The sequence below is a fragment of the Pleurodeles waltl genome, chromosome 4_1 (assembly GCF_031143425.1).
Source record: "Pleurodeles waltl isolate 20211129_DDA chromosome 4_1, aPleWal1.hap1.20221129, whole genome shotgun sequence".
NCBI lineage: Eukaryota > Metazoa > Chordata > Amphibia > Caudata > Salamandridae > Pleurodeles > Pleurodeles waltl.
This window is the reverse complement of record NC_090442.1, coordinates 734,806,976-734,832,779: the sequence shown is the minus strand read 5'-3', so window position 1 is coordinate 734,832,779 and position 25,804 is coordinate 734,806,976. Positions and strand designations below refer to the sequence as shown.

The following is a 25,804-nucleotide window of genomic DNA, read 5'->3' as shown; positions in this document are numbered from 1 at the left end:
GGCCCGTCGTCAGTTCACAGGCCACCTCACCGCCGCCGACACTCAAAACTGCACCAGGCATTCCCACTCACTGAGGGCCTAGGATGCAGCAGAACCATGCAGGGGGACAACTGATTACCTCCCTGGCTCTCCAGGCTCCACTCTTGTCCATCACTGCCCCTTAGGCCCACAGCGCTCTACTCACCCCGTTCTCCGTTTCACCCACAAGGCCATCCTCCCCTGCGAAGCCCCCAGACCGCCTCGCAGCCCGGCGCTATCTGGGGGACCATCTTTGCACCCCCATGAGCAGGTGCCCGGGCAACACCAATCTTCACCGGGTCTCTTCTGGAAGAAAGCGGGCGCCCCCTTCTTGTTCAGGTCTCCGACCCTTGCCCCTCGCTCTAGTCTGTCTCGTATTGCAGCGTGGGCGTGTCAGGCCTCACGGCGGTTGGGATCACGCCTCATTGTTCCAGCCTCATTTTCAGGCAGTATGGCCTCTGGTTGGGACGATCTCAGGCCCTTCGGCAAGGAGAATGCCCACCACGGGCCAAATGCTGTCAAGAAAGGGTCCCTGGGGGTTAGGAGCACAGGAGTCTGCAGGATAATTACGATCGTCCTGGGTGCTCCGGATGAGCGCTGCTAGTCGTCCATCTCATCATGCCACGCCTCTGAGCCACGCAGAGGGTTACAACCGCTATGCTCTCAGAGTAGACACAGGGTTAGGTAGGAGCCTCTGGTATGTCTAGACCACATGCATTATGGTTCGATTGTTTATCTTCTTTACCATTTTCGTAATGCTGATTACCTTGCTTTGTTTCTTCTGCCCAATTGTCTCAGCTCACTCTTTATATGCTAGATTGAGACTGTTTCAATAAACGCACTGAAAACTTATCTTGCATCTTTTTGTCTTGCTTTGGCATGTATGAGTAACATTACGAAAGGGTATGATCTGTTCAGGTTCCCATAATCACCTTTTACCCCAGTCGGTTGGGAGGTTTGGGTGAGACATTGTGAGCTAGCCAGGAGTTAGGCCGGCAGTTACTAACTGCATGGATAGACTCAGTGTCCCACACTTTGTCATTCTGCAATCCTAAACATGCAGTCCTATTACCTATGTAGGAACTGCATAACAGTTTTTAAGGTACAGAAAAGGATAGAGTGAAGGAGTAATTTTAGGAATCATGGAGGTGTAATTTGTAATGACATTATATTAAATTATTTAATTGAATATATTAAAAAAGATTACATTTAATTTAAATTACTATTGTAATTTTAAAAACAAAAAAAATGATTTAAGTTACCTCTTTGGAATGTGTGACTGAGCGCATGTGTGTAGGTCTAGAAATAATACTTACAATCTTACCTATGAAGTAAAGGCACTTCAGATGTTAAAAACAAAAACACTGAAATAAAGGTACCCCCAATGTATTTACCTCAATATAGTGACTCCCACTGTAAAGACTGGCACAGTAACGACTCAGAACAGGTTGCATTATCTTGAAATGCAAAGAAACTAAACATCTCTATTGAAGAATGAAGCCATGACAGTGGTATCCTCCACCTAGCATTTTAAAAGTATGATCTAATATTTCTTCAGACAGCATTATTTACATGGCAATAAGGAATGGTCTAGGTAAACTTCACCGTGTTTCCAGTGCTCTTAATAGGAGACACAGTCAAATAATGTAGATGTATACAAAAGTATAGAGGCACTACTTTCCCACATCCTTCTCATGACACCTAGATTTATATTCAAACATTGGGTAAGTTTATTATTGAGTTTGCAACATTGGTTCTTTCATTATGATATATTCCAAAAATACACCAAGAAAGCTTCAGCCAACACATTTCGCAATGCCATCCTACAGATCGCTTTCTCAAAGGAGTTTATCCAAGAGTGAACTTTTCTCAGCCAGCACAACATCCTTGATACTCCCAGATCAACTACACTACAAACAATCTTTGTCATAGTAGGTTATATTCTTTACTTTACACAAAGCAGAATTTGTGACTGCACAATGTGGCAGCTAAGGTGATAGTCAGATGTTTTTGGAATATTTCTTAATAAAGGAACTGATGTTACAAACTCAATTTTGAACTTACTGAAAGATTTAACATAAATCTAAGTTCCCGATAAGAATATGGAAAAGTGGAGTCACTACATTTTTGTTTACATTTTATTGCAGATGTGGTGTGAAGGAAGGCTCATAAACATGGGACATAAATACCTGATCTACCTCCATTTGCTTCAACCTATCATGTAATGGAACTGTACCTGACAACAAAGGAAGTTTATTTTTCCAGCTATGTCCAGTTCTATAGATTCTACAGCTTATACCAGTATTCTGAAATAAAAGAGTTTAATACCCTTACTTTAAATCTGTATTTCGAGCGGTTATATACTCCTAAAAAATTAACTTTCTCAGCACTCAAAATAGTCCTTTGTTTTAGTGAATGGTCGGGAGAAGCCAGACTGCTCCAGCATTTCACTGTGAAACAATACACATCTGCAGTTCTTACATCAGCATGGGGACACCTATTTTGAAAAAGTAAAGAAGGAACATTCAACAATGAAAGAGGAAGAGGAGGAAGAGGAAGAGTGTGTGTACTAGTCCGCATACGTGCTTTATGTGTACATTTTATAACAGTAGTCCAGCATAGAACAAAATATCAAGGAGGTGCTGGATGCTTCTATTGACCACCCCCAAAGGATTATCTGCTGTAAACCTCTAACATCCATGAAGCTAAAGCCCTCTTTCGTAAACACAATGCACAATTACAGCAGACTCTGTGGACATAACTCGGCAAAAATCTTAGCTTGTAGAGCTAGACAGTACTTTTTGGTTTTTGTAAACAAACTTTATTGAAGTATTTGTTGTTAATACTGCGCTTCCCCATTCAGGGCATATCTGCAATACAGTATGGCTTTCTAAGATTCCAGAAGGTGCTCGGTCAGCTCTTTGCAGTAACAAGACTGCAAGTGGGGATCAAGTATTTTGTGGCAGTACTTCCAGCTGTACATAAGGATGTGCCCTGACCACTTAAAGCTAAATTCCCTGTTCTCGTTAAACCAAGAATCAGTGCTCCCACAGGTCCCTCACCCCACCCCGGTGCATGCCCTAAGGTCATCTCTCTTCTATATAGAACAACAATTAACCAAGTATTGAAGAAGATCCTGTGAGCCGTATGGAGATGTAGTCAAGTATATAGGTCTGTCCCTGGATGTAGTCATATGGAGGCTGTATGTCACTTACCACATCCCAGTATCACTGGGAGGTCAAAGGGGGTGAATTAACGCTCTTCAGGCGTGGGGGGCTCAGGGTGGCGACATGCATCTACTAATGCCTCCCATGCTCTGGCCATCTCATTGGAGCCCTGACCTCTTTTGGCCTCTCAGAGTCTTAGCTCGCCTTCATATCCTTCCCACTTAAGAAGCTCTCTCTTCCGTATAGCCACCTGGGTCCTCTTGGAGATTTCCAGTCTCTAGCAATATCTCGTTTGGCAATTACAAAAGCTAGATATGTGCCAGAGTGCACAGGACCTCTCTCTCAATGGCCTCGGCTAGCGTACCCACTACCTCCTCCCAATAACTGTGCAATACAGGGCAATTCCAGACCAGGTGGAAGAATTCAGCCCCTATTTCCCCACCAAAGGGACAGTGCACATTTGTTAAATTATAATACCTATTGATCCTCCTCGGCGTGAGCTATGACCTTTGTAACATATAGAAATCAATATGTTTAAATATGGCATTTCTAGATACTTTGGGGATCTGTTCTAGTATGACCTCCCTGTCCATGTCCCTCTCTGGGATAGCAGTCCCCAAGTCCGCCTCCCATCAGACCCGCAGCACGATCCAAGGTAAGGGGATATCTCCCTGCAGTCTCCTATATAAACATGTAACTGCCTCAAAGGTCCCGGAGAAAGTAGCTACGTATTCACAGCAGGCCATTTGTGGTGGTTTCGTTGTGCCCGCCCACCCGTGTTTACGAATAGCTGCCGTTAATGAACCATGTAAGGGGAAATTACCTGGAGGAAGGACATGTCTCAAGTGGAACTCCAGAAACGGGAGGAATTCACCGTCTTCAAAGAGGGCCCCCAACCATTGTTGCTCAAGTGATTTGTAATATAGACATTTGATAGGGTATTCACATCAACAATAACTAACTGCTTTTAAACACTAAGGGTCTGATTTATAACTCGGCAGACAGGTTACTCAGTCACAACCGTGAAAGATTGCCCATCGGCCGAAAGCTAAATCCCATGATATGCTATCCACGCTAACCATTGTGATGAAGTAGCCCGACCGCCGAGTTCTAAATCAGGCCCTAAGTAAATGCTCAAATGGGAGCCTACTATATGGGAACTAAGATGGTCACTTCTTTGCTGATATAAGAGGTAAAGCGGTTCAAGAGCCACAAAAGAACCCTACCTCTGAAAACGCTTTGCTAACAGTAATAGTCAAACTGATGAGATTTTTTTTCTTCAAATGACCACTGAATTGTCAGCACCTCAAAGCAGTCAACTTCTCCATGCATGAGTCTTATGACTCCCAGAATCCAACAGCTAAGGACAGAAACTCAAAGAAGAACAATTTTCCAAGCAAAAATTTGGTTTCCTTAAACACTTGTGGAATGCCTGCACCAACTTTGATAACAGAAAAGAAAGTAAATGACATTTTAATCAGATCGCAGATGACAACAGTACCTGCTAGTGACAATGATTACATCCTCTGAGATGTTGGCCATTTCTTTGATGGTCAAGTAACACATCCGTCGCAAGGTTTGCTGGAAAAGTATGAAAACAAACAAAATGATAAACTCCTAGTTCTGCTTAAATAAATTGGCACAGCTACTAAAATGGCATAGTCATTAAGGAAAAACAGCAACGTATATGTCTATTTAATTATTTAAGTTCTGTTGAAAAATAAGAACTGTAAAGAGACTACATATTTTCTCCTCTGTGTATTCTCTGATCATGAAAAAGAAAAGGAAGAGGCAGTGTACTCTAGGCAGCAAATGTTAAACAAATGACACTTCACATATGCAATAATCTGGCCAGCCCAAGAGAATAAGTGATGGATGTAGGATAGGAGGGCAGTAAAGATCTGTGCATTTATTGCTTGGCCACTTTGTTGAGGCTGTTAAACACTGTAGAACCCGACACTGAATTTAGGGCCTCATTAAGAGTCTGGCAGTCTCAGGACTGCCAGACTCGCAGTGGCGGTTGGACCACCATGCTACTATTTTCAGAGGTTTCCACCAGTCAGCCCAGTAGAAACATAGTAATGGGGGGAGTGGGCGGGGAGGAACTAGTAGGTGGCGGTTGGGTGGGGGGGAGGAGGGAGGAGACTGCCAGCTCTGTGGCTGTATCCGCTCCACAAGGCTGGCGGGCCGCCGGCCGTTAGCCAACCAACCTAGTAATGAGGCCCTTAGACTGCAAAAGCAATTCACAGATATCCTGGGACACCTATCTTAGTTACTGCTTATACAGGACACATTTGATCAGAGGCTCAAGAGTATATAACTACCATCATGCGTCAAAGAATTAAGACATTCAACTGTGCTCCTGAACAAGTGTATCATCATGCCTTCATTCATAAAAGAACGCGGCATATGAAAACAGGACAGGGGATTAGCAAGTTAAAATGAAAACGTATAAACACAAGTTGCTGTGCATTAACAGTGTGATGTGGTATGGGCTTCAAGGAAGAAGATAAATCATTGATGCAAATGGGACATGTGATTAAACTGCATATGTACATTCTGGTAACTCGAATCACAGGATGAACTCTTCTCAAGATGATTATTTATTAGTTTTTGATCTAATATTAAGGGGAAACTTTAGAGTGTTTTACACAACAGGTCACAATTAGGGCCCCATCCATATATATTATTTTTTTAAACATTTCTGTCTGTGTTTATCCATATTTATTTTTTGGCCATTTAATTGGTATTTATCCCTATATATTTTTTATGTTTTGAGAATAAATGGAGCTGTAAAATGGAACATTTCCACATTTATGTAACTGATAAACATGCACTCACACTTTGATGCCTGCTGTGTTTCAGCAAATTAAGCAGCCAAATATAACAAAACACTACAGGACGGGAATGGTGAGACCTGCGGTGCCTCAGCTACAAACTTCTATGGCCATTCATGCGGCTTTATAGCCCTGGGACCGGCCCTATGGTCTCCTCCATCGGCGAACTGGGGGCAGGTGCGGGGCGCTGGACTGCCCCTTGGTGCGCAGACCTCAGCTAGGATGAGACCTGAGCCCACGGGGTGGCTCGGACTCGACAAGCTGGCATGTGGCAGCCGGCCAGACCTAATTGGAGGCCTTTCTCTGCCTGTTCATCTTTCCGCCTGACTGTGTTGCCAGTGCCTCCTCTGCATCTGGGTTCTAACTAGGCATGTGCTGCACATGCTGCTGTTGGTACTGCCTTGAAACATAGTCACCACTAGATTGTGGGTGTCCTGAAGGCTCCCTTACCAGACCATGAATTGCAGGCCTGTACTGCCCCTCCAGCGCATACAGAGAGCACAAGTGACTGACGAATTCCTATCTCAATCCCTCGCCAACAGGTTGCTACAAACTGGTCACGCTGCTGTAGGAGTATCTGCTTGAGACTCCTTTGGACCTCTCTTGGGTGGCTGGCGACTAGTGGGCACCTGGCAGGTAAACACCCAGTGTACTCGAGATAACACGAGCATTGTAACGTGCCTGGAGGTCTTTGTTAGGCATGTGCCCATCACTACTCTGATCAGTACACCAGTGGTACCTCCTTGTCATCCCTTGGCCACCTCGGACGTGGGCATCTGCGAGCTAGACCTGACCATCCCCTTGCCCTCTCCGGTGACTTTCGTGCAACCTACACTGATGGGTAAAGAGGGGGCTCTCACCTAACCATATCCCTGCCACCTCGCTTCAACTGTGTCTGCCCAGGTACACCATGCCACGGCGCCAGTCTGTCAAGGAGACTTCTATCAAGTACAGGGATGTGGAATTCCTATTGCCCGACGCCCGGGACATCTTGTTTGGGGTCAAGGGCAACAAGTTTTTATGTTTACTTTGTCCCTGGGACAAGTAGGCCCAACCCTCTGCAGCGCAAACCCTTTGGCTGCCTGTTTATAGGGAGTGGAACTCTCTGCATTTGAGGTAATGTGTTTCTGAAAGATAAAGCTGTTCGAACTTGTATTTATGGTTCATTATTTGAAAGTCTTCATTATTAGGGTGAGTGCTGTAAATAAATGTTTTAAGGCCACACTTCACTACTAACGTTGGTTCCAGTACAAAAAAAAAAAAACGTGTATACACATGTTTGAAAAGTTTAGGCTATTAGGCTAAGTATAATGCTCCCAGAATGCTCTCTGATTAGATGCAAATGAAGTGTCATTTAGTAAAATGTGTTGACGCGTGCTAGTATTTCCCAAAAATATTTCTAATGGAAAATCAGTGTAACCATTTTCAACACGATTATGGGAAGCATGAAAATAAACAAACACTGACAAAGCCAACTGATCTGACATATTTTTATAAGTCTTTTAGTTTAATCAATGCGTGTCTTGTTTTGACATGGCTTTTGTAACACTTTATTGTTGTGGGAGTTACCAGGCCCTCAACATTGTAACAAACACTGGCCAAAAAAAAAAAAAAAAACGTTTTTGAACTCTAAAAGCACACGTTGCCACCAGTGGCATAACAAAGGCCCCGCAGCCGCCCTCCAGGGGGCCCCTTCAGCACAGCACATGCCCTGAGTGAGTCTGGAGAGGGGGCTCCTCCATGTTCTTTGGAAAGGGGCACCCTCCAGTTTCATTACATCACTGATTGCCACTGTAGTTCCTGACACTGAACAAAACTACTTTGTGTGCCAATATGCTCCTTGTGGAAGAGCAGAATGCGATCACTCACAGTAAAGCCAGCCGAAAGAGAGAGAAATAGAAGTTTAATAAAAACAAAATGTCTTTGTTAACACCAGACCTAATTAGGGACCAAGACCCACATGTAGGTAGCTTTCTGCATGTCGCAAACAGAGACTTTCGCTGTTTGCGACGTGCAAAAAGCACATTGCGATGCACAAACCCAGTTTTGTGATTCGGTAACTTGGTTACCGAATCGCAAAACAGGTTTGCGACTCGCAATTAGGAAGAGGTGTTCCCTTCCTAATTGCGATTCGCAGTGCAATGTAGGATTGTTTTGTGACCGCGAACGCGGGCGCAAACCAATCGCAGTTTGCACCCATTTCAAATGGGTGTTAACACTTTCACAAAAGGGAAGGGGTCTCCATGGGACCCCTTGCCCATTGTGAATGTCACTGTAAACATTTTTTCAGAGCAAGCTGCGGACCACTGCCTGCTCGGAAAAAATGAAACGAAAACGTTTCATTTTTCGTTTTTGTAATGCATCTCGTTTCCCTTTAAGGAAAACGGGCTGCATTACAAAAAAAAAAAAAAAACACTGCTTTATTGAAAGGCAGTCACAGACATGGTGGTCTGCTGTCTCCAGCAGGCCACCATCCCTGTGAGGGCCGCCATTCGCAAGGGGGTCGCAAATTGCGACACACCTCATGATTATTCATGAGCTGGGCATTTGCGAAGCCCTTGCGAATCACAGATGGTGCCAGGGACACCATCCTACATTCGGATTTGCGACTCCCAAATTGCGATTCGCTCTGAATCGCAGTTTGCAGGTCGCAAATCATGTGGCCCCAAATTCTTAAAGAAAGTCACAAAAGTGCACCCATGGTATATGTCGTACCCCTATAAAATATTTGTGAACTGTGTTTTAGCATGGGTAAACACGATGTGTAGATTTGCTCATGTGAAAATCTATTGAGCATTTGCAAGTTCATTTTCCCTCCAGCCACTTTCTTCTCAACCCTGGAAGAAGTTCTAATTCTGCCATTGTCAGGAGAAAATGTCCAACCTTTCTTATTATGGGAAAATATTAGAGAGAAGCTGGTGAAAATCTTTAAAACATGCAGGTTAGTAGGTTTGCAGACTCAAAGGCATTCCAGCCCTGGAACTATTGCTTACTGCTTCCTCCAGCCCCAGTATGCAGATCTGCAGAAAGGTGGCAAAATAAGGAAATTGCTACAGTAGGGATTGAAACTGCAAGTATTCAAGCCCTACTATGGTAGTACCCCTGGCATAATCAGAGAGGCTATTATCAGAGCTCTTACATAATGAGGTTGCTGCCATAATTTGTCGCCACACTACATGGCACCAAAGGGACAAGTAGATCTTTTTACAGGACAAGTAGATTTGAGAAGCAACCTGTCCCCTGGACAAGTAGATATTTTAATAAATTCCACACCCCTGCAAGTAGCTTTGGCACAGGACCTCAACATCAGACAAGGACCTGAAAGAAAGCACCCCACCAGCTGCACATGGGGGATCCTCGCCGGTGCTCATCACACAGACCTATATGGACTAATTCCTAGAAGACATCTGCTCCAAAATAGGCTCTCTCAAAACGGACTTGAAGTCCTACCTCCAGGACATGCAGCGGGAAATATCTGAAATAGAGGAGCGTGATAGAGAAGGGTGTAGATGACCTGGAACATGCCACGGACTTTCAGGCGGAAGACCTGGACACGCTTTGGTGCAGGGTGGCCACACTCGAGGAACACGGGGTGGAACTGTAGGCCAAGCAGGAAGGCTTAGAAAACAGAAGCCACCAAAACAATATGTGCATTGAGGAGTCCTTAGTGGCGCAGAAAGGGACGATATTATGGCCTTCACAGCAGAATGTCTACAAACGATATAGGGTGATATAGAGGCCCCACCACCAAACCTGGACAGATCCCATTGTGTGACTCCAGCACTGGGGCTCCCCATTTCTGTCCTAGACATCCTCATGAAGTGCACTTCTTCACAGAAAAAGGAGCCATCTTGCAGGCATCCAGGAGGAAAGGAGATGTGGTATTCCATGGTCGTCACACCATTCAACTCTTTCAGGGTCTCTCCCCAGTTAGGCTGCCCAAGTGAGGGGATTTCAAGCCAATCACTGATAAAGGAAGGGATCTGAAAATTCCCTACCTAAGCAGGACCTCCCGGCTCTGCAAGAACTACCCCCCTTTCAATGGGCTCCTCCCACTATCAGATAGTTAAGCCTTAATTTAACCCACACCCGACATCTTGGACACAAGCCAACTGGCAGGAATATCAAAAGATCATCCTGGGCAATCTCCGGCACATATCATGGTTTGGCCGACTTAACATCATCAAGATGAATTTCCTGCCTAGAATTCTTTACCTTTTTCAATCTTTGGCCACTCCCTCCATCCCCTACGATGACACCTTACATCTACATCAAGACATATGCACTTTTATCTGGGGTGGTAAATGCCCCATGCTATCAAATTCAGTCTTAATACTGCCAAGAGACAGGGGAAGGCTAACCTGCCCCAATCAGCTCAACTACTAATGGGTGTCTCGTGTACACTATATTTCCCAGTGGTCCACGAAAGTGATAAGCACTGGTTACACATGGACCGAGCGAATCCCCAAAATAAACTCGACTGAGGAGTGCGTTTATTGTCTTCCCCACTAACACGTTTCTTGAGATCTGGGATAGGGTAGAGCTTAGAAGCGGCCTTACTACCTTCCTTTCTCCCAATACACCACTTGCACATAACACGGACTTCACGCCGGCCTTTGACCTACACACATTCCCCAGCTGGGAAGCTGGTGTGTGTAGAACCCTACATGATCTCTTTGAGGGGGGGATGCTATTAAAACCTTTGAACAATGCAAAGCAGACTTTAAAGTGCCCAAATCAACACAACTGCAATAATGCCAACTGCGCCACTGGGCGCTTCAGCCCTCTAACACACAGGGAGCTACACAGGCCAAAACTCTCTTTGAGAAATTAGTTAGAGCATACAGTGGCACTAGGAACCTCATCATACCAAGAACTTCATCATACTACTCCACCCTGGCTTCCCAAGTCAATCCCAATGACAGAATAGCTCTGCAGAGGTCATCTCACAAAAGCAGTTGGAAATACTCTGGCTCAACATCCCTAAAACTAAGAGATACACTGCAGCTTGAGACAGCATACAAGATCATGACACGATGGTACTACACACTGACATGCCTCCACACCATCTACCCCACTGTGCTGTCCTCTGTTGGCCTTGCAACACTGAACCCGGGGGATTTCTGCCATATTTGGTGGTCATGCTCTCTCATTACTAATTACTGTTACTACTTAGGTCACATAAAAGGTGCTGTGTGTTTCCCACTCCCTGCCTGCAACACCATAATTATTCTGAGTATCTGGTCCTTTGAATGAGAGGTGATGACACATTGATTGCTCACATTAGCCACATGCTTGGTCCTGCGAAACAGCTAATAGAAATCCACTGGAAGAAACCCATTGCCCGCCCATCATTCAATGGTTTAAGCCTCTTTGGCATGCTATGCCAATGGAACTTCTGTCTCATAAGTTGGCCCACACCGACGCTAAATTCGCCGTATCTGACAACCACTGATTGATCACCTTCCTCACCTAGAATACACCTGTTTCACACCACCCTGGCTTAAAGCCATACACCTCTGATTAGCACCCCCACACAATGGCAATAGAGAAGCTATGGTGCTTTACTCATGCCCCTTTCTCAACCCTTTCCTTGCCTCTCCACCACTCCCTCCCACCCTCCCCAAACACTGCTACAGAGGCACCCCCTATACTATACCAAAACATCTCTCTGGTTTGGTAGCCTTATGAGCTACAACTTTGACCTATACTAGTTTTGTTATTTGGTTTTATTGTTTTTAGACCCATGACATTTCACTCTGCTTGCAAAGCCCCTTTGTTGGGTACCCTGCGCTTGCACCATATTTAGCATACCTTTGTCACTTGAACATTGCTATTAGCTACTGTACTATTATATCACTGTTGCAAATGTGGTGCAACTTTAGTATGGATGCACATCTAGTAAGTCTTTAATAAACAGATTTAAAGAAAAACACTACACCAACATGTATACATTAGCATTACATACAAATATATGTTAACATATGCCCAAATTTAAAGGAATCTCATCCTGTTTTCAAATCCCCATGGTGTTTATCTGCTTAGCAGCTGTTGTGGAATTCCTGAAGGACAATAAGGAGAATAACTCTCAAGAAGCACAATTTTCTGTATTTTTTCACTTTTCAAAATAAATACAGACAGGAAATAAATTATTTTCTGTCTGTATTTATCTGTAAAAATCAGTTAAAAAAAAGGAAAACTGAAAGCCTTAGTCATAATTAAGGAGATTGTTTTTTTGGAGATAAGGGTTCACAATTAATGATAAAGTGAATGGGAATAGAACAAGAATGAATGCAAGGGACCAAGCATTAGCAGCAACATGAATCACAGTTTGGAAGTCACAGGAGAATCCATAGTCAGGAACACAGAGATACCTAGAGATGCAGTGACTTTCATAACAGGTACTAAAAGAGACAAGGCAGACTTCCACAGAAGACCTAAATCAGTAATAGCTAAACATGGGATGTGGAAAGAGACAGGGTGAGAGGATTTGCAGTAGTAGTAAATGTTTAGGTGTTTTTTTTAGGCTTTTCTGCATGTGTGTGTTAAGCAGAGAGGCATTTCAAGAGAAGGGACTTAACCATCAAACCCCTTAATAGTGGGAAATGGAAGATGGCATTGTTAATTTTTGGCTCTTCCCTGTCACAGGCACTTGACCCACCTACACAAGTGAGGTATCATGTTTACCGGGAGACGGGGGGAACGTTGGGTGGTGAAAAATTTGTGACGGTGCGGTGATCCCACACAGAAATGTGGGAAAAAATGGATTGTGTAGCTAAATTTGAGGTTTGCTGAGGATTCAGGGTAAGAAAACATTGGTGGATCCATGCAAGTCACACCTCCCTGGAGTGTCTAGTTTTCAGAAATGTCTGGGTTTTGTAGGTTTCTCTAGATGGCTGCTGAGCCCAGGACCAAAAAAGCAAGTTGATCTGTCCAGATAGTGTTTTGGGGCATTTCCTTTTGCGAGTACTAGGCCTACCCAAGCAAGTGAGGTACCATTTTTATCGGAAGACTTGAGGGAACACTGAATGGATGGAAATGTGTGGCTCCTCTCAGATTCCAGAACTTTCTGTCACCAAAATGTGAGGAAAAAGTGTTTCTTTAGCCAAATTTTGAGGTTTGCAAAGGATTCTGGGTTACAGAACCTGGTCAGAGCCCCACAAGTCACCCCATGGTGGATTCCCCTAGGTGTCTAGTTTAAAAAAATGAGCAGGTTTGGTAGGTTTCCCTAGGTGCCGCCTGAGCTAGAGGCCAAAATCTGCAGCTAGGCATTTTGCAAAAAAACACGTCGGATTTCAATGTAAAAATGTGATGTGTCATTGTTGTGTTTCCTGTCGCAAGCATTAGGCCTACCCACGCAAGTGAGGCACCATTTGTATCGGGAGACTTGGGGGAACACAGAATAGCAAAACAATTGTTATTGCCCCTTGTCTTTCTCTACATTTTTTTCCTTCGAAACGTAAGACACTGTGTAAAAAAGAAGTCTATTTCAGAAATGCCCTGTAATTCACAAGCTAGTATGGGCAACCCGGATATCAGAGATGTGCAAATAACCACTGGGCCTAAGCGCGAACTGCCCCAAATAGCCTAAAAAAGGCCTGGCACCTGAGGGGAAAAAGCCTGGCAGCGAAGGGGTTAAAAAGGAAACCATACCTCTGAGAGGCAATATTCCTATACCAGGGGTCGCCAACCTTTTCTGTAATAAGACCTACTTATGTTAAATGAAAATCATCCTAAGCTACTAATATTATTAGTGGTATACTAATGGCATTAGGGAAAAATTATATTCATGGCCATCATAAGCGAGATTAAGGGGAGTGATAACCCTGCTTGATGAACTGAGGCTACCAGCAGTATTGTTAAAAAGGCTTTGTCAATGTAGAATGCCACTACGTCAGTATTAAATAACCGAGATATCTTCAGTGCCCTTGGTACCACGGTAATAAAATTAGTAATTAGTCTACCTGGCACCATGCTTGATCTGTCAAATATTGCTTAAAATATATTTTGGAGGCTCAACAATTTTCTCCAAATATTAGCTTGAGAGTTCTAAAAATATATTTATTGTCTTAAATACATGCTTTTCATTTTTATACATATAATTCCACTAAAGCAAAGCTTCTAATTTAGTATGTTGGGCTGCACATAGAAGGGCTATTTCTAGGTAGCTGGAGTGCTACCTGTAAATCACAAACGACTTGATGGTGAAGCCTACCCTGTACGGTTGCTCCTTTTTTAAAGTTTTTTTTTTAGGTTGAGCATAGCAGCGCGCAAGAGCTGCCCTTCTCGACATGTAATCTACTCTGTGGGCTTTAATCGTGCCCGTCTCACACCCATCACTTTTATTGGTTCCTGGGTCTGCCTTTCATAAATCCCTTCATGTCGCTGGTAAATTCTTTACGTTTTACCCATCTTGAGGTTGGTTTGTTACCGTCTTGGAGACTGACCCAGTTACATGGATTATTGCACGATTGGCCACATAACTTAGTGTGGTGCACTATTTTTCTCATTTGCCTCGCCGCTTTGCGGCTGTATGTTGTTTCTTCCTCTTCCTTGTATTTGGGCATCCTGCAGTTTCTTTGCAATGTCTGCTGGGTCTTTTTAAATTATTTAATTTTTTGCAGTTTTATGCATTGCAAACTCAACATGAAGGGATTGGAGCGCTTTTTTTGCAGTCTATCTCACAAACTTGATACAAAGAAATTACAGTGCTTTACATGAGCACTGGTTAAACTGCACAAGAACACATACATTTTTGGTAGCAAAGGGAGATTAAGTGATTTCCCAATAATCACAGGATGTTGAGTCAGTGCCAAGTCTCAAACCATGTTCCCCAGCCCCAAAGTCGGCAGGTCTGGCCCATACGCCACATCCTCCTCTCTAGGGTTCTTTGTCCGGTGCATTTTGGGGCAGTCTGGGAATTACTTTTATTTTTTTTATTTTATTTTTTAATAGCGCTTGTTCTACCATTTTATGCCGCTGCAAAGCAGGTGCCATCCGTAACAAAATCACTATAATTCATTTGCATCAACCTTGCAGAGATGAAGAAGTGAAAAAGCTATGTCAGGATTGTAATCTGGGACATCCTCATTCTGTCAAGACCTCTGCAGTGGGTGCATTAACCAACTGACTTGAGTAGAGCTTAACACTAGGTGACATGACTTTGACAGTCCCCTCACAACTACTGCAACCATGCAGATGCTACTTCCAGAATTGCAGTCTAAAACAAATAGAACTGCTTCCTGTCTGAAGAGGCCCCACCTCGAATCCCTCCCTAGTGGCTGTCACAGCACTTCCCCATCACCCTCTGGACTCCTATATATATATCATAGTCACTCTGTAGGAATGAGGCAAAAACACTCCCAAAATTGAGGTCTTGTTGTGTCTTCTCTTCTGCAGCGACAGGCCTAGGAGGGTTGTTGTGACACCTGGCATACATCCACTACACTCCAAACCAAAACACATAGCTAAAATACATTGCCAATTACAACGTCAATACCTCTAACTCTTACAAATGTGAGGCCTACTGCATTACAACTGCTTGTTTCTAAATTGACTACAACTCAGAATCTGTAGGCAATCTCAGAGTTTTTCCACTTACATCATTGGACTGAAATAATCTGGTCATCGCAAAAAATGCTTCTGTGGCTTCAGTTGTTCCAAAATGTTCACCCTGTGGATAGGATCAAAAAAAGGCATTTTAAGAACATATTTTCAGAAATTTACACAGAAGTGATGACCGTTCACAACAGTGTCTACGTAGTTCAGCAAGCCAGCAGAAGGTCTTTCTTAAACACTACACTCTGCTAACAAACTAAGGCTACCTGGATCACCACAACACATTAGAGCATATCATTTTTTCCAAAATACTGATGGACTGCAGCAAATACTGGCAGAATAGGATGACTGGTGAGGCCAGTAAGGTGCATTTGCATTCACAAAATTCTCATCTACAGAAACGTAATATATCAATTTTTGCACTGCAGCTTCACCTTCGTCTTGCTTCTCAGGTTAAGGCCTTTTTCAACTAGGTTACCATTCTGTCTGGCAAGTGGCTTGGTGTGGTTAACCTGGACATCTTTGGAAACCAGCAGTGAAAATTCTGGCAAGGCTTAATCAGCCTTTCATCCTCACAAGATTGGTTAGCTGGGTAACAGTAATACCTGTTGTTTATGGCAAATTGGAAGGGCATAAACCAGTTTGAAGCACTAAGGAGGTGCAAGGAGTAGAAAAAATTAAGCTGTGCTTTCAATGATATTACATTTACAACGAAGGCTACATCTCTCTAAGGATGCAGCCTATATGCCATTTCGTGTTGGTGCTAGGATGGGACCATGTCCAGCACTTGCAGCTAAAAGTCATTCATTCATTCATTCATTTCGGTAAGTAAAAACATACCATAAAAGTACAATACACAACAAATTGTGGAAAAACACTAGAAGTAAAAGCGCAATAAAATGGATAAAAAATTGGAAAAAAGTTAAAATCATGGCAGAATAAACATAGAATATTTTTCTCCAGTAATAAAGAGTTCCTCTCAACAGGTGACCAATTCCCAAAATCCATTAATAGTCAATAATATGGAAAAACAGTACCTATAATGCCACAATATGTCAACTAATATCATGCGTCAAAGTTCAATTAATATGCATAAATAGATCTAAAAATCAGCTACCCAATCTTGTTCTTTAAAATTGCTAATCTAAGACGCCAGATTGATTCAAAGAATTTTGCCACTGGATAGACTATGTAAACGGATGGGTCAGATTTAAGAACTCTCTCAGCATGTAAAAAGGTCCTAACACCTAATCGTTTACATAAGGGACTAATCCAAAGGGCTCTCTGTTTATTGTATGCACGACAGTGGAGAAGAACGTGTGAAACAGACTCTTCGTTTTTACAACCCATCGGACAGAGCTTAGACCTGTTGGTGGAATTGGGCCATTTGTAGGTTACGGAACACAAAGGGAGGGACCCTACTCTGAATCTGATAAAAAGGGCACGTGCGAATGGAGAAAGTGCTGCGTCCATGAACGGCTCAAATTCATAGTGACATTTGACTGACAAGTAACTATCAGACATGGACAACGGGACAACCTTAGCAAATTCAGCAGTCTGGACATTATGCCAGAAAGCGTCCTTCAACAGCTGCACAGTATTTTTAGGGATGGAAGAAGGATTGTGCCAATAGGACCCTAAGCCAAGGTGGGTTAAGGACCGTTCGACATAAGCACACCAATTAGTTTTCGTGTTGGGGTTGCGGCCCACCAGTTTGAGGAGCCCACATCTAAATGGAATGAGGGCATCTGATGACCATAGCCGAATCCAAAACAAGAGGGGTCTTAAGGCAGCAATCTGCGTAATTGAAAAGAGATTTAGGTCCATTCGGATGGGCAGGGATGGAGTGCTGGAAGGAACTTTTAGCAGCATCTTCAGGAACTGGTTTTCCACCCTTGCCAGATTCGCCAAGTTGCAGTGGCCCCAAAGCTCTGCACCATACAGGGCACCCCCCGCGGCTTGAGATTTGTATATTTCGAGAGCAGGAGTCATTGCAAAACTGGGTGATCTAGAAGCAAATCTCACAATGCCACCCGCCCTTTGCTTCAAACACAGTAGTGATATCTGGCGGTGGGCATGCCAGAGATGTGAGTCTTCTAATTTTAAGCCTAAGTAATCAAAAGTGCCCACTCTTTCCAGGGAGACGCCTTCTAGATATACAGGCCTCTTCATTTTCTGCTTCTTGTCCCCAAAGACCATGTATTTTGTTTTTGCTGAGTTGATTTCCAAACCATGATCATTGCAGAAGTCCATAAACTTGGAAAGCAGACTAGAAAGACCCATAGCTGTTTGGGAAAGTAGCAAGGTGTCGTCAGCAAACAAAAGACATGGGAACTTCTGCCCACCCATACTAGGGGCATCGCCAGGACAATCTAGAAGATATGGAATACATGCATTGATAAACAGGAGAAACAGGGTGGGCGCAAGGACGCAGCCCTGCCTCACACCAAAGGCTGTTGGAAATGCTGGGGTCAGATCACCTGAAGGGCTCCAGCGAACTCTGGCACAATTGTCAGAGTAAAGATCTTTAATAATATTGATCATGGAGCCCGGGACTCCAGTATTGCTCAAAACCTCCCACAGCTTTGTACGCGGGACAAGGTCGAAGGCAGATTTCAGATCAACAAAGGCCACAAATAAGTGGCCTTGGTCTGCGTCTACGATCTTCCACTTGATGGTAGCAAAGCGGAAGACCTGGTCGATAGTGCTGACCTTGTCCCTAAATCCTGCCTGAAGAGGACTTAAAACCTGATTTTTCGCTATCCAATGTTTCAGTCTGGATAGCAGCTGAGAGTAGAATATTTTTTGCAGGTGATCTAATAAGCTGATGGGTCTATAATTACCTGGAAAGCTCTTTTCTCCTTTTTTGTGAATAGGGACATTAGTTGCCACCTTCCAGAAGTCCGGATAAGACCGGGTTGTCAGGGCAGTATTCGATATCCTGTTGATATACCGGGTCCATGTCGACAAATCTGATTTGTACAGGTCCGAGGGGATACCGTCTGGTCCAGGGGCCTTCCCTGTTCTTTGGGCACAAATTGCCAGCTCTGTTTCTTTAAGAGTAAAGGGAGGCACCGCAGGATGACACGTTGGAGAGTCTGCAAGGCTAGAGTCTGCAGATTCCGACCAAGAGCCGTACAGTTCCCCAAAGTGAGTGAGCCAAGTCTCAGCATCAATATGGCATTCTGGAGTAAGTGAAAGATCTGGGTCTCTGCGTGAAACCAAGAGCCAGAAGAGTTTGGCATCGCGAGCCCTGGCCGCCTCCGCCAAATTGCCCCATAAACTTTCCTCATACTCGAGTTTGGATGATTTGCAGGTGGAGACATAAGTTCTCCTCGCATATATGATGACGTCCCGATTCTTTGACTTTAGTGCTTTGGTCAGGAGGCTCTTGGCCTCCCGGCACCCCTTATCAAACCATTTACAGTTAGGTACGGTTGTGGGGTTCCTTTGGATCGTGGCAGATTTGATAAAAAGCTCCTTAAGAGCCGCAAAAAGAGCCACATGGGAAGACATAACTTCCAAAGGAGATAATACAATAGAGTCATTAAAAAGCTGGTGGCTGGAAACTAAGGCGTGGAGTTCATCATTTAGCAAATTGGACTTCTGGAATGAAGCCCATCTCACAGCGCGCCTATTGCTGGACAATTTCAGCAGATCGTGAGCATTAGAAGCATAAAGCGACGAGGGCCCTGTGAAAAGAGTGGTGTTAAATGCAATTTGTAGAGGGGCATGGTCGCTAGTAAGCCATGGACCCACCTCTACATTAATTATAAAATGCCAAACCCGTAGGTCGAAGATTACATAATCCAAGATACTGCTATAAAGGCCCCTAAAGAAAGTAGGTATAGCAGGAAAATCAGTTGGAAATCGGCCGTTTCCAAAACGAAGGCCAAAAGTTACTGCGAGATCTAGTATCTGCATCGCCCTGCAGGAAGAAATAGATAACACTGTATGGGTAGAAGAAGGGGGGACGTTCCACACTTCATCTTCAACCTGAGTAGACTCAGCAAAAGCTGAGTCAAGTTCAGTTTGCACGTTTAGATCGCACGTTTAGATCGCCTGCAATGATAATACGATATTTAGAGTGAAAGTCAGATAAGAGATTATGCAGGAGATCTATAGTGGCAGACTGGTAATTGGAGGGGCCTGGTCTGTTATAAAATGTTAATACATAGCACAGGAGTACCTAAATTTGGCCGTATTACTATTGCTAGAATGTCACAGGAATCAACAGCAATTTCCTTTACTCTACCCACCTCAGTCAGCTTAACCCAGGTGCATAGCCCCCCCCCATTGCCCTGCCCCTAGGAGACTACATCGCATTTTTAGTGAAGGAACAATAACCTTGCCTGTACACACAAGCTGTGGCCCAAGTTTCCTGAAACATACAAATACAGAAGGATTCAACATAAGCCCCCCACTCAGGATCAGATAATTTACTCTTAATGCCTGCCACATTCCAAGACAAGAATTTCCCTTTGGCATGTATGGTGCTGCAAGTAGTTGTACAAAAATCAGCATCCAATACTAGATTGGAGGTCACAGGGGCAGTGCACGATGGAGCCCGTAGAGTGTTAGCCCCCAGACTTGGTAAAGATCTTTGGAGTAGTAAGGCCTGGGAATCATGTGGAGCACTAAATTTGCAAGGGTTGCAAGCTAAAAGTCATTGTAGACACAGTGTCAAGAAGTAAAATAAAAGCATTTTATGCAATTTGTTTACTTGGAATGTGACACCAAATGCAGTCTTTCAAAGGGAAAGTAATTCAACATGGCTACTGGAACATGGAAAAACCCAACCACGAGGCCCTCTTGATGCTATTTCCCTCACCTCCCTTCTTGACGGCTTTCCAGAGCTACTAAATGTTATGATACGACGAGCACATAACCGATGAAGCAGGACGTTTAAACCCCAAACTGCTGCATAAACCTCATTGGGAATAGTTGGTTCTAAAAGATGTAATAGAAATAAAAAAATGTCCCCATGACCCTTTATTTATTACGCTGGCAGCCATTAAATAGACTGTATTATCTGTAGAATGTAAGAGAGGACCACAGTACTCCTTGTGGGGAATGGATGCATAAAAGGTATAGGAATGTGTAGTGGTGCTGCATGCTGCAATACTTGAGTGAAGTTCAGGTCAAGTTATTTGAACTGAAGAAAACAAATAGGTGATGGGATAAAATACTGGACTAAATGTCAGCCACCAGCAATTACTAAGGGCCATACTCCAGTCCTTGTTTCGCCACGGTGCCACTCAAGACACCTTCATACAAATCAGGCTCGGTTCCGATCCAATTGTAACAGTTCAGCTTGAACTGCCAGGCCAAGTCTCCTCTAAATGGGAAACAAGCATACACAGACCCATTTTAGCATAGTGAGGGACAAGATTTTTCCTATGGCACACCGAGCACAAGACCTATGTCTGGGCACATCTATCACTCCATCCGACAATTACCAAGACTAGTTTGCATACTGCTGGTCTCTGTCCAGAATGGCACAGTGAGTGAAAAATGATGAGCTGGAAAGCACCCTGATCAGTTGCTAGTGGTTAAGATCAATTCAAACGTTCCTTTCATTTGTTTGTTGCAATAATGCTCTGAATGGATAGGTATGCCCACATCTGGGTCTCACGCTCAGTGCACCATAGAACTCAAGGTGTACCTCAATGATAAGACCAAGTAGGGCGAGACTGCTCTGGGGTTGTTTGCATTTCCATTTGGAGGGGATCTAACCTGGACATTTGTGCCTAACTGTTCTTGTGGGAGTAGTACCAATAATAATGTGAATGTGGATAGGCTCTGCTTAGAGTGGAACAATGGATGAAGAACAATGAACTGAAACGCATCCCTCAACAGTCAACAATTGCTGGGATTAAGTAAAGCATTCTATTTATCACTTGGTTGCAGACAATTTAAAGGCACAGTCTGGTTTTCTGCTCCTTCAAAAATTATTTAACATACCTGAAGTGACCACTTATTTCCTAAGCATACCTTAGCTATCCTAAAGGCTGTCTACCTTTTGACTGAGCCTAATGCTGCATGTGTGAATTTCTTCACTTACACATTCCCTATCAATTGGCAAAACAGACAAATATCAGCCTAATGAGAGTACCTTTGAGGCTAGACATTTTCTGGCAACTAAAAGAAATACTGCACTAGTAAAACATTCTTTATATCTTTTTTCCAAATTGGTTAAATTAACACATTGAAAAATATATTTATTCACAACTAGATAATAAAGACAAATGAACAGTATTTAAACTGCACAATAAAAAGGATAAATACAGTGCTTTGCAGAAAGTGTTCTTACCTGGTTCAGGAGGTAAAGAATCTTTGTAAGAATATGCAAACATCTTCGTGGGTTTATGGGGGTCTCATTGAATATTCGGGCCTACAAATGCACAAGAAAATAAGTCAGTGGATTGGAAAGGACCAATTCATTCACTCAATTCTTTCTGAAGAAACAAAAAACAAAAAGAAAATCACTTATGAATGGATTCAGAAGCACTCAGAACGAGGTGGAATGCCATATACTCAAAGGATATAGGTAAATAAACAGAATTAGTGCTAGAGCAAGCTACAATAAAATACAGAAGCCAGTAACCACACTTCAAAGTGTTTATTTCAGAATTCAGTGTTATTATAACCATTAGACAATACAGAAATTAAGTTTCAGTGGAAAGTATTAGGTGTGAAGGTTTGTACAGCAGTGTTTCTGTAGGCAAAATTCCTGATTGTCACAGACCAAAGCATAAGGGCAGGACTTACCATTTGATGACAAACGCACATAGCCTCATCCTAATTTTTATATTGCCCATATTGTTCCATGAAACAGTTATCTCTTGTGGGGATATACTGTCTTAAACCAATATAAAACATATAAACACTGTAATGCACATCAGTTTTTGAGGTATGCAGATTATCTGAAAAGACGTCTAGCAGTTGCCTCTTTGGCATTAGATGTCCTCTGGGGTCTTGTACTGTGTTACTAATACTGCTCCAATAAATATACATGGGCTCAAATCTGATCTGCTCTAATACTAAGTCCCTCACACCTAATTACATGCAATTAAGTAAATGGCAAGGTCATTAATGGCTTAGATCTGGGGACAGGGACTTGATTAGAGAGGAGAGGATCGTAGTGTTGGCCACTCCAAGAAATCAGACTTTCAAAAGGTCGAGAACTAAAATGAGTGCATAATATTATGCAGCAAGATTTATTTTAGAACTGACACCCTTTCAGTTTGGGGTATATTTGATTTACCTTAAGAATAGGTTAATTCAATACAAACCTGTACCCCTACGTTGTACCTCAAAATCATAGCATAAGAATTGGGTATCATTTTGCTTCACAGATGAAGCATTTTCTCAAAGAGCCCACAGAATAGAAAAAGGACCCCATGAGTTATAAGAGCATGAAAGCAATCTCTTACAATGACATGGTCACAAAGAATTGGGGATAAATGGGTATGGAAGTTAGGTATTACCTCCATGAGTAGAAGTGCTATCACATGAGGTATGGTCTAGACGAATAACAGAGGTCCAATTTTGCTTTCAAATGCCATTCTGTAATCTTGGGCAGCTCATGTTTATGTATCTATTCAATATAAATCAGCACTTAAAAACAGACCGGTATTCACAAGAAAGGCTGCAAGTCTCTGTGTTGGTTCGGTGGTTCCTCTGTGATTAAATATGTGGGCGTCAGCTCAGCACGAGGATGGATGGTTTGTTGGTTTCTAGGTATAAGAAGTCACCTGGTTACCTCATGGAAGAGACTGGGATAGAGGAAGAATGAACAGGTGGCATTCAGTGTTTGCTTCACCATCTGGCACACCGCTATAATCTTGAATAGATTTAGAAAGCACCCTTGCCTCTGTGGACCCTGGAATGTGCTATTTATGCTGTTATAGAGGAGACAGAGGCAGTGCACATGTGCTGAGGAGGCCCGAGATGGCAGAAACTTCTTTGGGTCCAGCCAAAGCTTTCAACACGGCCTCAGGAAGTGCTGATCAGACCGGAGACTTGCTTTTTGCACAACATACCAAGAGACATTTAGAGAAGAAAGATTTGATACTGCTGCAACACCTGTGGAGACTACCATTGTGTGATCCAGCGCCCTCTTCTCTACTGTTCCTGGTGACTTCTTCTCAGTTCTCGATCTATTCTCATTTGGTGGCTGTGGGCCCATCTTTCCCCTCCTCCCTTGAATGTATGATGTGGTTAGGTAGCACCAAAGGAAGCAAAGCGAGAGGGGAGATCCCATGCAACCAGACAAGGATGTCTGTAGCACACCTGCGTCACAACAGAAGCCGGGGTAAACCTGCATAGTACTGAGGAGGCCTAGGTGCATGTGAAGGTATATAAGAAAGGAGCACAAATTGAAGTTCCGTGAAATGGTACCATCATCATCAGGCAGCCTGCTATAAATCAGAATCAATTTATAGATCCCTCTCACTTTGTGGACCCAGGGATGTGCTGCTACAGGCCGAGATAGAGGATGCAGTGGCAGGGTAAATGTTTATCCCCTTGATTCTAACCATACAAAAAAGGCCAATCCGACCAGATTCATCTCAGGATTGCCCACCTGGGGTTTACATCTTGACCTCAGTGCAGTACGGCTGACAAAGACAGAAGTAAAGAAGATTTCCTTAAGCCCGAACTACTGCACATACAAAAGGAGAGAAGGCTGAACTTGAACGAACATTTGATTTTGAGATGACAAAAGGTGAGAAACCTACTAAAATCTGTATCTTGCCAACCTTAACCAAAGACAACCAAGACTAAAACTGCTGTGAAGGTATCTGAAGAGAAAATATAGTTCTTGTTGATGTGTAAGTTAAGCCTAGAGAAAGAAATGGCAAACTCGAAAACGAACATTCGGGAGATTGATGGCCAATGCAGAGACACAAAAGAGCCAGCAGAATGTCTGAAGACTTTCAAAAACTGTGCAATTGAAAGCAGACTTGGAAAAAGACCTGCTGGACAATATTAGAAGGGACGACCATTTGCCAGTTCTCTGAATAAAACAACTGATGAAGAGCTGCCTGAGGTGATAACTACAGTGTTCAAAAAGTTAATGGGAGCTCAGTCTCACCTGAACCACCAGCTGGAGGAAAAGAAAAATTGAATTCTATTGGTAAAAATGGAGGACAGGCTACTGATGCCAACTTGACCAGTTAACCCACTAAATTCCAAAAGTACATATTGCAGGCATCATTTTTTAAAGGAAATAGTGTTACTGGAGAACGGGCGACATCTGATGAACGCGGACCACAGCCAAGACAAACTTATGAGAATGAGAGTACTGGTTGAAGTCAGGAAAGAACGGATATCCGGGGCCTTGTAGCTTTGGTTGGTTTGTTGATTATGTTGAAAGTGACTTATGTAAATCATGGGTCATATTTTGCAGCTAAACTGGTTCTGAAGGAAAAGAAGACTGATTAACTGCTCCCCCCAAAAAAAAAAAAAACAAGTGGGCCAACTGGTGCTATTACACATTAAGCAGCGGTTAACAAGTATGCTAAACGGATTCTTTCCTCTTGCCCAGTGTAACCAATGTGGGGATGGCTGTTACAAGCCTGATGTATTATAAAACTTAAACACCAATAGTTAAAAAAAAAAAATAAAAAAAAAAAAAAAAATGAAAAAGTGACCCAGGACGCTGAAAGATAAGTGTTTTTCCGAGTTGAAGCTGCCACAGGCTTTGTACATAGCCTTGGAAGTGAAGAGACATGAATCTAAGTTTACTCTTTCCTAATGCTGCTTCAAGGGTTTCTTCTCTAGCTGGAGCATCCTTTAGGTGGGCAAGAGGCCTGTACCTTAGTGGACAAGCTGACTCTGGGATCTCTGAGAACTCTCTCCAGAGAAAAGGGGAGAGGAGTCTGGGAACTGGCTTGGTGTAATTATCCAGACATGTGACCCTCTCTTACTGTTCTTCCCCTCAACCCTAGATTCTTATTATTGAGCCTTTGAAAAGGGACATTTTGTATTGTCTTGAAGAGTTTATATCATGAACAGGCGTAATGGCTATTTTCTTTGTTGTGTGGTAAAGACAGCTAAAGGTATATACCAATGCAATGGCAGCGGATATAAAGAAAGTTGGAAATAAAGAGGAATACAGGACAGAAACACCATGGACAGTAGAGAAGCACAAGGTTACCCAGTGCTCCCAGTGTCACTTTGTTTTAAGGACTCCCACTACAGGTAGCACAAATGTTTTGC

The 25,804-nt window shown here is 43.2% G+C and overlaps 1 protein-coding gene across 2 annotated transcripts in view; it reads right to left on the bottom strand.

The window, feature by feature from the left end:
* Positions 1-25,804, bottom strand: part of COPG2 (COPI coat complex subunit gamma 2) — a 297,572-nt gene that overhangs the window by 240,555 nt on the left and 31,213 nt on the right. For both annotated transcript variants that reach the window (XM_069229321.1, XM_069229320.1), the window contains exons 3-5: positions 21,894-21,974; positions 15,624-15,695; positions 4,687-4,766 (exon numbers count right to left, since the gene is read on the bottom strand). In XM_069229321.1, the coding sequence (XP_069085422.1) occupies positions 4,687-4,766; positions 15,624-15,695; positions 21,894-21,974 (233 nt within the window). The remainder of the gene's footprint in view (positions 1-4,686; positions 4,767-15,623; positions 15,696-21,893; positions 21,975-25,804) is intronic.